This window comes from Dipodomys ordii, unplaced genomic scaffold, assembly GCF_000151885.1.
Source record: "Dipodomys ordii isolate 6190 unplaced genomic scaffold, Dord_2.0 Scaffold175, whole genome shotgun sequence".
In the NCBI taxonomy this organism is placed as follows: Eukaryota; Metazoa; Chordata; class Mammalia; order Rodentia; family Heteromyidae; genus Dipodomys; species Dipodomys ordii.
Window position 1 is genome coordinate 1,785,764 of NW_012267391.1, and position 13,448 is coordinate 1,799,211.

Here is a 13,448-nt window from a genome sequence, read left to right on the forward strand (position 1 = left end):
TCCCTCAGCTCTTCAGCTCAAGGCTAGCACTCTACCACTTGAGCCACAGCGCCACTTCCGGCTTTTTTCTCTTTGCTTATGTGATGCTGAGGAATTGAACCCAGGGCCTCATGCATGCAAGACAAGCGCTCTACCACTGAGTCACCTTCCCAACCCCAAACTGCATTTTTCTATAGTAATAAATTAATTTAACCAGTGGTTGAAAATCTTTCCCCATTAGAAAATTCTAGGCCCCCAGTGGCTTTACCAATAGTCTTTAAAAATCCAATGTATTCTATTTTTACAAACATAGATACAATATAGAAAAATATGAGACACAAAATACAAAGGTATACATAACACTTTTATAACCTGAAACCTAAAAAGGCATTAGAGCAAAGAAAACTGTAAGTCATTTGTACCCATAAGTACAGATGCAAAAATGTTAGCTTGGCTTAACTCTGAAAAACTGATCAATATAATTAATTACATGAACAGACTGAGCTGTTAATTCATTCATGTTAATGAATGAAGAAAATGTCAACATCCATTCTAGTTAAACAAATAAACAATCTGTTATTGAAGAAAATGGAAAAGGATATCTCAAAACAAACTAGGGAACGGAAGTAGCCTAGTTTGTCCAGATGTCAGGAAGTCCCGGGTTGGATCTCCAGCACAGCAAAAAATAAATATATATGAAAACACAGCCACTCTTAGGGTTAATGGCAAAACAATGCATGGTTTTCCTACTGAGAACAGGAATAAGGAAAAAAAGTTGCTGTAATCACCACTATTCAGAACTGAACTAGAGGTCTTAGCAAGTACAATATAGAAAGAGAAAGAAAAAGTATAGATTGGAAAGAAAGAAGCATAGCTATGATAATTCAAATTTTAATATGAAAGAATACCTAGAATATCAGAATCTGTAGGTGAATTAGAGGTTTGGTAAAGCTGCTGAATACTTCTACAGGAAAATATTAGTCCTCAGCCATGCACAAAAATGAATTCCAAATCGATTAGTGATCTTAAAGTAAAACAGAAAAGGTCCAAGTTTCCAGCCTGGCAAAACTTGGATGCAGTTACATGAAACGCTTAATAAACTGAAAATTTTCTCCCCAATGTGCAAACAAAATGACAAGACTAAATCTGTGCCTGGCGATGTCAATCTAACTCTGAAGCTACACAAACACAGACACCTTTACAATTAAGTTTGCTTTGTTTTATAGTATCTGTACTCCCTGTATTTTTCAAGAGCTATTTTATAAACAGATAATGTATTTCTCCATTGAAAGCACACACAAAAAAACAGCACAATCTTAAAAAAAAAAGTAAACCAGAGGCTCTAAAGATCACAGGATTAGTCAAAGGAAAGAGAGAAGAAACAGCCTAGACGTCTGGCTCTGATTCACCCTAAGGAAAAGCCTTTGCTTGTGAGTAATAGAGATGGCCATCCCACAAGCAGTGGAAGGGACAGGGTTGCTCACATCACCCTCATGTTTGTTTCCCAATTCTTCAGTAATGTTTCAACACCTTCACAATTACCTTATGATTTGCCGTTCTTGATCCACACATCGTATCTGGGCGGCCAACATGGTTTTGTGAACCTTAATTTCTTCACTTCGCTCTTCCATGGCTGTACGTAATTGCTGTTTTCTTTTTTCCAGTGAAACAATTTCCTCAGCCTTACTGTGAAGCAGTTCTCGAGTGCGCTTAACCTCCAGTTTTAAAAGATTGTAATCTATCATCAATTCCTGTTGAAATAACATAATTTTCAAATATTGGAATATTTATTTTTATACCAAAATATTTTTGTATTGCTATAAAAGTCAAACTTAGCCAGGTGTCAGTGGCTCATGCCTGTAATCCTAGCTACTCAGGAGGCTAAGATCTGAATATCATGGTTCAAAGCCAACCCAGGAAGGAAAGTTCATGAGACTTTTAACTCTAGTTAACCACACACACACACACACACACACAGGCAGAAGTTCAGAACACCAACCTTACTGAAAAAGTTAAGGGACAGTGCCCAGGGCCTGAGTTCAAGCCCCAGTACTGGCACACACACACATACACAAAAAGTCAAACTTGAAAAAGTTTTTTTGTCAGTCATGGGGCCTGGACTCTGGGCCTGGGTGCTGTCCCTGAGCTCTTCAACTCAAGGATAGCACTCTACTGCTTGAGCCACAGTGCCACTTCTGGCATTTTCTGCTTATGTGGTGCTGAGGAGTCAAACCCAGGGCCTCATGCATGCAAGGTAAGCACTCTACCACTGAGCCACCTTCTCAGATCCAAAAGGTACCTTTTTAAAATGGGATCATTGATTCAGACATTATCAAAGATCTTAATGTGTTCAAAGTCATGATTCTAACTTTTCTTTATAATAAGGGGAGACTTACAGTTATTTCAAATAATTTTAAATAGTTCAATTTTAAATTCAAGTATTATTATAAAAAGGAAAAACTCATTCCTAAAAGTTGAAACTTATAATACCCAGAAAACAACAAAGTCCTATGGGTGAACATTTTATACTCTAAAATAAATCTTATAAGATACTATTGAAGCACACTTTTATTTTAAAACTATTCAATCATGAATAGAATGTTGAGATTTTTGTTGGGGGTAGGGCAAGGATAAGTTAGGAGTAGAGGGAGGAAGGGTGAACAAGTAAGTCATTGTATTTAAGGTCCACCATGTAAATAATTGAGCTACATAACTTGTGAGTAAGATGGAATGAGAAAGAGGGGGAAGAATGATGGAAGAGGTGACATGGACCCATGGTGCATTGTACTCATAAACACCTTTGTATAATTACTGCATGTTTGTCAAGAGGCAAACTAAAATCATGGGATATGACGCATCAAATTGACAACAATTTTATAACTTAAAATATTCTCAGTGGAAGTAAACAAAAAAAGAATCACTTACATATGGCTGGTAGGAGGTATGAATTGAAACCTCAAGAGGGTAATTTGACTTAAAAAGCATTTTGAGACACTATGAGCATCTCATTTTTGAATCATAATTACACATATAGAAATGTATCTCAAGAAATCAATTGAACAATTCTACATCTATATAGATATGGGCACTGCACATTATAGTGTACAACAAAACAGTAGAAACAATCATACCCAGGAGTAAAATCTGCTTAAACTATGCTAACTTCATGCAATGTACTCAAAGTCTTTTAAGACTTATTTTCAAAATAGCAGTTAATGTTTAGAAAACATGTATTATACATTAAATGTATGTATTAAAATACATTAAATATGTATAAATCCAACAGATAAAGTCAGTTTTGACCAAAAGGAATAATCGACTTTAACACTTTAAGTAGAGTGACCATAATGACTTATTTTCTTCTTCATTATTCACTGTATTTTAAATTTTTCTATAGTTAACATAGAAATACACCACTTTTAAAATTATGCAAACAAGTTTATCGCACCTCTTTAAATTCTTTGGCTTTCTTAAGTTCTTTGTCTGATCTGTCGATGAAAAGTGTTAGTTCATTTATTTTATTCATGAAAACCTGCTTTTCCTCACAATTTTTACTGTTTGACTTCTTGATAAAGTAAAGGTCATTCTGTAGGAAGGCAAAGGTACATGAAATTTTGTTTTAAATAACCATGGTAAATATATACTAAAGATATATTAAATTATTTCTCATATTTACAATTGTTTCTCATATTATTGTACTATTGCTTATTTTCCCTTTTTTATGTCAGCATTTAATAACCAAATACTTTCATCTCTATCATCTTGTTAATGCTTCTAGTGAAATGTACATGGATAGCTGTACAGGACTCATTGATGCCATTCTAGAGTTTACTGTTTGATTTTTCCCAAGGTCCAGATTGTGAGAAACAGAAGGGCCTCCTGACCCCTGCCCACACCATCTCTTCCCTCCTCCTTTGCAGTAGCCAGACAAGAAGAAGAGTAAAATTAGTGGTATAAAAGTGTGATGTCAGAAAATTACATTTGGAACAAAAGAATTAAAGAACTGAGTTTCTGTAAAGTACTAAGTTTCTGTAAAGTAAGATCTGAGGTGCCATGGGAAAGGGCATACAGAATGACCTTACAATCAAATACTACTGTGGAGAAGAGCAAATCTTCATTAACTAGCTTTAATTTTTTTTTAAAAAAATCACTGTATTTCTCTTGTCTATTAAAGGCAGAGTTGGAACAGGGCTAGGTACTAGCTTGCTGAATAATGGAGACACCGTGGCTAGGAGGTTAGAAGAGGAAGGAATCAGCGGTGTCCCCACACCACAGCATGCACACGATCCCGGCCACAGTCAGGAAGCATGCTCACATACAGACTCTTCTCCTTTTCTCTAGCATAATGTTCTTGTAGTCTAGTATTCTAAATAATTGACACAATGATGGCTATGACATATCTATTGCAAGCACTGAGTTAAGATATACACCACTTCTAGTTTTCCCAAATACCCTAAAATAATATTCAATATCTTCTTTTCCAATTAATAAATGAGTGTACTAGGGTGCAGAAAAGTTAAAATGGCCAGAGTGAAAAATCCAGAACAGGTTTTATCCAGTCCCAAAGCTGGTATCGTTTTCCAGTAAACCAAGACAACAGTGAATCAATATTTTATCAAGGCATGAACTCCAAACCAAAATGTTATGCAGGGCAATTCTAACTGGAACCACTAGGGGACAGTCATCACCAGTCCTTCCCACAGGAAATAAATAAACATTTAAACCCTATAAAGTTCCCAGCGTGTTCAGGTCTTAAAACAAAATTCCTACAATTAAAAAATATTCTCATCTTACTTAATGATGTCATTTGAAATATTTTAACCAATTAGTAGACAACAGACAACAACATATAAACAGTTGCTTCGGCTAGCTGACATTTTAGTGGTAAAGAGCCTCAGGTTATTCATTATGGCATAAAACTGGGATATATCAATGTTCTCCATAGTAGGTAGATGCTTTAAGAGTATTTAAGTGGATCACGAATCAAACCCTACCTCTATGGGCTAGCTACATACTCTGGAAACTTATAGAAATTTACACAGAATAATATGTGTATATTTATATAACTTGTATACATATACTGTATATGTACTATATATCATATAAATGCATTGATAAAGAATACATATATAATATATATGTGAATGTCACAAGACACTTTTAAGGATTATGTGAAATAGAATATTAGAGGGAGGTAATGCAACATTTAGCATGGAATAAAATCCTTATTGGTGGGAACATTACATTCTGATAGTATTTGTTAGGGTATTTGTTAGGGTGACTTGGCAATTACATCTTAGGAACACATTGACTTTAAAGAAAATGACTAGTAAATAGGATATTGAAAACAAAGAAAGGTTTTTGTCTAAGTTACGTGAAGCTTCTTGATCTGTGTTTCTAAAATGGTACATGTTGATTGCTTCTCTTCCAGTGTTTTCTTGAGTTCAACAATTTTTGCTTCAAGGATTTGTTTCTCTTCTGTATTAATATCTCCCCTTAACCGTGACATTCTCCGTTCCACTTGCTGAATGTAAAAATCCTGTTAATAGTTTTTAAAAAGAGGTTAGTGAGGGGATATAAATAATTAAAGGCATTGCCATAACTACCAACACAGTAAATACTGCCTTTAGTTTCGTGGAGGCATTATTGAGTTTACTTTGGTGCTTCACTAATCTGGGATAAAATTCTTCCTATTTTAAGGGGAACAACAACCATTATTCAGTAATCAGAATACATGAGAGTGACACAAAAACCCAAAACCCATCTGAAAAATACAACCAAGTCACTCCCAAAGCCTCAGGAATCCAGTGGAATGGATTTCTGAGGGGACATTTCATACAGGATGCAAAAAGTCACAGATAGCCATAAAAGGGTATATGGTAAACTTGCAGTGAATAGTGTTTAAAATCAGTTTAATTAGCAACTGTACTTGGGAGAAATTAAGAATATGTTGGGCGTGGAAATTGCGATGTAGAGAAATAGGACTTAAGAAATTAGCATAAATAGAAAATATATGTTAATATATATCAAAATACAGAAACATCAAAAATACTTTCACTCCTGGCCTGGGGAGGGAGCTATGGATTTACACATTTGTATAAGTGAAAATCAGCATCCAGTTTTTTGAGGTTTGCTATGTCATGACCTTTGTTTCACTCTAGGTCCAGACACCCCAGATTTCTATAAACATGGCCTTCTCTCCCTAGAGCTTTTTCCTGTTGCCCATTTATTTTAGATTGAGGGAAAACATAGCTTTTAAATTCCTTTGACCTTTTAGTGACCTATTATTAAAGCCAACATTCAGCATCTACTTATTGTTCCAAAAATTATTTAGAATATATTTTCTTAAGATACTGGAGCATCTAGGGGTTGTTGTTTGTTGATTATTGAGACAGGGTCCAAGTTGACCTTGCCCTTACCATGTACCCTAAGTTGGTCTCAAACTTAAGATCCTCCTGCTTCAGCCTCCTGAGTGCTGAGATTATATACAGGTGGGTACCACCACACCAAACTCTGTACTGGGGTGTCTTTATCATCACAACTACAACAAATCAATGTGGAAGGATTTTATAAGAGTGCCACATACCTGACTATACATAATTTCTTGCTGCTTCAAGGTTTCAAAGTCCCGCCGATGTAACTGATTGTTGAGATGCTTCAGAGAGGAACGGGTTCCTTCAATTTCTGACATAATCGCTTTTTCCTTTGTTGTCTCAGCCTGTAGCTCCTGAACTTTCTTAAACAACACATCTTTCACTATGTTCAATTGAGCTTCCACTTCCTGAGAATAAGAATTATAGTGATGAATGCAATTAGAATATCTTAAAATATTTTATTTATATGAACATTATAATTTAGAAACTCAAAAGCAACCTTTTTAAGCCCTTAAAAAAAGCCCATCCCATAATTTCCAATGTTTCTTATAATGTCTGTCCTGGTGGACTAGATCATTAGTTTTCTATTCCTCAATCTCACACCTTGACCTGTGACCTGAATTCCATCCCACATTGCCCCAGGCTCAGAAATAGGCCTCTTCAGGGACTGGGAAGATGGCTCAGTGGTAGAGCACTTGCCTTGCATGCCTGAGGCCCTGGGTTCAATTCCTCAGCACCACATAAGCAAAAAGAAAAAAAACGGAAGTGGCGCTGTGGCTCAAGTGGTAGAGTGCTAGCCTTGAGCTGAAGAGCTGAGGGACAGCGCCCAGGCCCAGAGTTCAGGCCCCACGACCGGACCCAAAAAAAAAAAGAAAGAAAGAAAGAAAAGAAATAGGCCTCTTCAGAAACTAAAATCCACTGGAGGTATACAGCTTGTCCATTTACAAAGCTCACTAAAATCTCCAGGGTAAAATTGGGGGGGAAAATCACATTGTGTAATCTACTTCCTTTTGAGGTACCAGCTCAGTGTTTAAGTAACCAGCCCTCCACTGGATGGGAGTCAGAGAGAGAATATGGCTTCCATTTAGAAATACTCCCACAATGGCAAAATTCAAGCTACTAACAGTAATTCTCTAAATGCACAGTTGGGAAGAGATACACAGAATCAGATCATTATGTGGCATTTTTGACATAAATATAAGTGATGTCATGAACTTTCACCTTTAGAAACAATTGTTTGAATAACATGGAAATAATGAATTCTGAAAAGGCATTGCATTTGAATACAATTTATTTCATTGGAAGCTGAATCTAGCACCCAATATCCAAAATACTTTTTTTTTGGTCAGTCGTGGCGCTTGAACTCTGGGGCTGGGCACTGTCCCTCAGCTCTTCATCTCAAGGTGAGTGCTCTACCACTTGACTACAGCACCACTTCCAGTTTTCTGGTGGTTAATTGGAGATAAGAGTCTCACAGACTTTCCTTGCCCAGGCTGGCTTTGAACCGCGATCCTCAGATCTCAGCCTCTTGAGTAACCAGGATTACAGGAGTGCACCACCAGCACCTGGCTTCCTCTGTACTCTTATACACTCATAAGTACATTTCCCTTTGAATCTCAATAGGAGACAAATCTCTGCTGATATATTTAAACTCTTACAAGGCAAGATATACCTGATAGTCTCTGCATTTTTAAATGTAATAGGTGATTTTCACTGGGATTAAGACCTTTTAGAAGATTGTTTGGCAAAGTTTCAAAGTTGGTGCTGGGTAGTAAGTAAGTGAGTATATCTCAAAAAAAAAAGACAGAGCTGAGGCTTTTTATTTCAACAAACAAAACTCAACAGCAATGAAAACAAAGATAATGAACACAACCCCGCTAATGTTCCCATTAATGTACTTGCTGCCCACTAATATCTTCAAAAAAATGTAAGAATGTGGATAGTAAGGGGAAACAAATGCTTGATAAGAAATGTACTCATTACCTTGCTCATGTAATTGTAACCCCTCTGTATGGTATTTTCACTATAAAAATAGATAAATAATTTTTAAATGTAAGACTGTTTTTAATTTTATGTGACCAAAAGATCTATTTCATATGAATGTCATAGATTTCTTATAAGTTTCAGTCCTACACTGTCTCATAGAAAACCATGCTCATAGGGAAAGAAAACATACAACTTTAAAATACTGATGTCTGATTTGAACTCAAATGCTACTTAACTCGGTGCTGCTTGATTTCATTACTGAGGAATATTTATAACACATTGAAAAAGCTGGATTTTACCCAAATATGAATGGATCCATATCTTAAATAAAATATCCAGAGTCTTGCTGCCATTTTCTGCTTTCCTCTGCCCCTCACAATAGAGTAAGAAGCAGTACCTGTAGTGTCATGAGACACTTATTAGTTGACCACTCTGATATTTGTAAAGGAGAAATGGGAAGCCAGCCTTTCCCAGTTCCTCATAAATGGCTTTCATATGAAGGACATACCAGTTTTGGGAGGAGGGGAAGAGAAAGTTATTGAAGTGGTGTATTTTAGAGTTTCATTTGCAAAAGTAACTTCCAGATTATAAGAGGTTAATGGGAGAGCAGGTGATGATGTCATATAAGTAATGTAGCCTGTGAAGGGAATTTGATCACAAAACAATACAACAAAGTGATAATTGGGTGAAAATCAGTTACAGAATAAAGGTCCTTTCATCAAGATAGCAGACATAGGGGTACCGGACCATTGGGCACACGTAGGCATCGGAGAGCAAAGGACATGGGTGAAGCAAAGGACCCTTCAAGGTTAAATTCTAACTGAGTTGCAGAGCCTCTTCTAAGACTTTCTAGTCTCTGGACCCCAAGAATCTAATTCACTCTTGCTAAGTGTGCTATCGGTCTTTTAATGGAACTTTACCCTTATGCTTTTTTCCTCTTCCTTTAGCATGTCTTCCAAATTGGTAGCTTTTTCTTCTACACTCATGGTTTTCTCAGTTATCATGTCTAATTTTCTTTTTACAATCTGATTGTGATTTTTTATTTTGTATAACCTAAACAGGTGTGTGAAGAAAAGACAGAAAACGTGTACACAATATTAAATGCAAGCAAAGAAAGTTGATTCTTAAAATCGTTTATATAATTTGAAAACTTCTTTTGCTGTTAACATTTTGATTATCACTACATATCTCATAGGCCCTAAAACAGTGCTCTTGAGACCTTGTGATAAAAATGACAGGAAAATTATAAAACAAGGTTTTAACAAGTTAAGAAAGAAAGTTAAGAAAGACTAATGTGCCAGGTGGCTCGCATGTGTAATCCTAGTGATTTGAGGATCACGGTTCAAAGCCAGCCCAGTCAGGAAAATTCATGAAACTCTTATCTCCAATTAATCACAGATAAAGCTGTAAGTGGCACTATGGCTCAAGGCTTGAACAAAAGCAGTTAAGGGACAGTGCCCAGACCCAGAGTTCAAGCCCCATGACCAGCCCCCATCCCCCCAAAAAGACTAATGTTAAGTGTTTAGTAGCTTTCTAGAGGTAGTTAAAAATTTTAAATAAGCTGGGTACTCATAGTTCATGCCTATAACCCTAGCCACTGAGGAGACTGAGATCTGAGGACCACTATTCGAACCCATTCTAGCCAGGAAAATCCACAAAACTACTATTTCCAATTATCTGGCAAAAAGTCAGAAGTAGAAGTGTGGCTCAAGTGGTAGAGCACTACCTGTTTTCTCTAATCAAGAGAAAGTCAAGAACCTGAGGCTCTGAGTTCAAGCCCCAGAATCAGAATGAACAAAAATTTAAATAGTTCTTTCCTTACCTTGCTGTTGCTTCCTGAATATCTTTCTTTATTTTAGAAGAATGTTTTCTCAGAGCTTGTAACTCACTGGACGTTCTATTCACGGTGGCTTTTAAAGAATCCAGCTAGTTGTTAGTTAATAGACAAAAATTTTATATTTATTCTATATCTTATAAAACAATTGCATTTCTGAAAAGTTTTATTCTGAAACATCATAGGTATCACATCCATAAAAACAGTAACTTTGTCTGAGTCAAGCAGAAAAGGTCAGATAAGTTGATGTTAGGGCAATGAACCCTAAGATATTTATTCAAATGTTTTTTTTCTTTCATGCGATTGTTTCTAACACATTTATAAGATTATTTCTTTGTTGCTTTGTATGTCCCTCCCCCACAGTATAACCCTTACTTTCACTGTATTTGATGTTGTTATAATTTGTGGAGGGGAAGGAAAAAAACAAATCGTTTAAATAGGGATACAGGTGGACCCATTGCAACAATGAGACTTACTCGTTAAGTCGAAAACTACAACTTTGGGGGGGGGGGAAGGGGAGGGGGAAAGGCTGGGTGGGAGGGCCAGGGGAGGATGGGATGGGAAGGGGAAACAAAGGAGGAGGCTACAATGTTTGATAAGAAATGTACTCATTATCTTGCCCATGTAATTGTAACCCCTCTGTACAGTATTTTTACAATAAAAAACAGTAACTTTTTATAGTTAACATATATATTTATAGATGTTCTCAGTTTCACATCATATTTTAAATGGCTTTGTTGTCTAATGCCAGAAAACTGTAAAGACCTACAAATATGTGTTGAAAGTGAATACAGAAGTGTTCGATGTCACTAGATGTGCTCAGGAAGATTCACAATATAATGACTAGGTATATGACTTAAGTGGTAGTGCACTTGCCAAGCAAGTGGGAAACACCGAATTCAAACCCCAGGACTGAAAAAAGAAAGGATCTTTTGTAAGATAGATTGATATATATGAAAAAGATGCTCAAGAAAATCGTAAGTACTACAGGATATGAAAATTTTCAAGAGATTCAAATACTTCATCCTCCTAACTACAACATCCTCCTTCTAGAACATGGTTTACAATTAAACTAAATTAAATTGTTAAGACAAAGCATTAAGACATGAATTGTCTCATTGATTTAAAAAGTTTGTGAAATCTATGGTGGGATTTGGGGGTGGGGAGTAGAGTGGCTCAACTGCTTGCATAACCTGAGCTCAAACCCCAAAAACTTCTAAAAAAATGAAGAATATTTGTTATAATCTAAGATCTTGTGAAAAAGAAAAAAAATGTAGGAGATAAAAATAAGCATATAAAAACACTCATTTCATACACTAACAATGTACCATCTAAAAAAGAAAAACTTTTAAGTCTAAGCTACAATAGAGACAAAAACAGTAGGATACTTAGGATTAAGTTTAAACAATGAAATAAAAAATTTATATACTGAAAACTACAAAATTTTGATAAAAGAAATTAGAGATAACACAAGTAAATGGGAAGAAAACCTATTGCATGAACTGGAAAAATAACTCTGCTAAAGTGTTGAAACTGTCAGCTATCTATAGATTCAAAACAGCCCTACCAAAATCTCAATTTCATTCTTTTCAGAAGTAGGAAAAAATATCCTAAATAAACTCCAAATAGCTAAAGCAATCTTGACCAAGAAAAAGAAAAGGTAATCATACTTCTTAACTGTATGATAAAGTTAGAAATCAAATTACTTGCATAAAAGCTGACATATGCACCAATGGAACAGAATAGATAAACTATAAATAAATCCAAATACAAAGGGTCAACCAATTTTTGAAAAAGGCACCCAGAATTAAAAATAGGGAAAGAATAGACTGAACAAAACATTTTTCTAAAGAAGGTATCAAATAGGCAACGGGAAAATGAGAAGGTATGCAACATCATTAGTTTTCAGGGAAATGCAAAAATTCAAAATCCAGATGTAAGGAAGTAAATTGAAGACCTGAATACAAAATTCAGCAACTTAGATGAGAAATTCATCCAAAAGAGATAGTCGGGGGTGGGGGTGGGGGTGGGGGAGCCAATAGGAAAATCAGGAAACAAAAAGCTCAATAATGCAATTTTTAAAATTAATTAAAAATGTCACCAGTAAACAAAGCTAGGCAAAAGAAAGAATATCAGGAATTGAAGTTCAAGTTGAGGAATGATTGCATTCAGTTATCAATAGAAAAAAAAAACAATCATAGCCACTACATCCAAGATCTCTGAGTCTTGGTTAAAAGATGAAATCTATGAATCTATGGTAGAGATGCTGGAAGGGAAATACTGACTAAAGGCACAGAAAACTTATTTGATAAAATAACTCCAGAAAAATTCCCAAATATAAGGAGATAAATGGTCATCCACATATGTGGGGCACTAAAACCTCAAATAAAATGTAGGCAGAAAAGAACACATACATGCTATATGATACTTAAAACACTAAGAATATATATCAATAGAAAGAATATTGAAATCTGCAAGAAAGAAACACCAAGTTGCTTACAAAGGCAAATTCATCAAAATAAAGCAGACAGCTTAGCAGAAATCCTAAAGGCCAGGAAAGTATGTGTTGACTTATTTCAAGCAAGATAATGGTCATCCAACACTGCTATATTCAGTAAACTTATCTTTTAAAACAGAAGAAAAATAAAGATTTTCCAAAAGAAGCATAAAAAAAACTAACTAATCCAGGGGAGGCGACAAGATGGCGGAGGAGAAGCTGGAATCTGAACAAGCTCTCGCATAGAAAGCAGTTTTAGAGTTCCAGTGAACAGTCCTAAGCCAGAGAAACACACCAAGTGTGCCATCACAGGACAGAGAGTTAGACAAGTGAGAGAAAGCCAAGGCAAGAATACACATCTGAGCACCAGCCAGCAGCCGCCAGCGACAGCGGCGGCAGCAGGGTCGCAGTGGAGACCACAGCCGGGCTATCGGCGGCGGCAGGGTCGCGGTGGAGACCGCAGCCGGGCTATACCTGAGCGCTGAGAGTCTGGGACGAAGGAGCCAGACGCAGCGGGCGAGCGGATTCTACTCAACACCAGCAAGAACCGACAAGGAGCAGACAGCTTCATCCTGCAGATTGCAGACCAGAGACAACCCAGGATCCAAAACTAGGCGTGAGTAGAAGCCCGACATCCTCACTCCTTCTCAGGGAGCAGAGGAGGGAAGGCCACCCCTCCCCCCCCCCCAGCACCGGCGATCTCCATCTTGGATACCGACAAAGCTCGGCGGAGCTGCTAGCTCCAACTCAGGCCTTGGAATAAAACGAGTCATTTAGC

At 36.6% G+C, this 13,448-nt stretch overlaps 1 protein-coding gene across 1 annotated transcript in view; it reads right to left on the reverse strand.

Moving 5' to 3' along the window:
- Ccdc39 (coiled-coil domain containing 39) overlaps positions 1-13,448 on the reverse strand; it is a gene marked incomplete at its 3' end in the record, with an annotated part of 59,025 nt that overhangs the window by 14,573 nt on the left and 31,004 nt on the right. The window contains exons 8-14 of the mRNA XM_013033675.1: positions 10,162-10,265; positions 9,260-9,392; positions 6,566-6,760; positions 5,354-5,518; positions 3,428-3,565; positions 1,522-1,730; positions 352-358 (exon numbers count right to left, since the gene is read on the reverse strand). Coding sequence (XP_012889129.1) covers positions 352-358; positions 1,522-1,730; positions 3,428-3,565; positions 5,354-5,518; positions 6,566-6,760; positions 9,260-9,392; positions 10,162-10,265 — 951 coding nt within the window. The remainder of the gene's footprint in view (positions 1-351; positions 359-1,521; positions 1,731-3,427; positions 3,566-5,353; positions 5,519-6,565; positions 6,761-9,259; positions 9,393-10,161; positions 10,266-13,448) is intronic.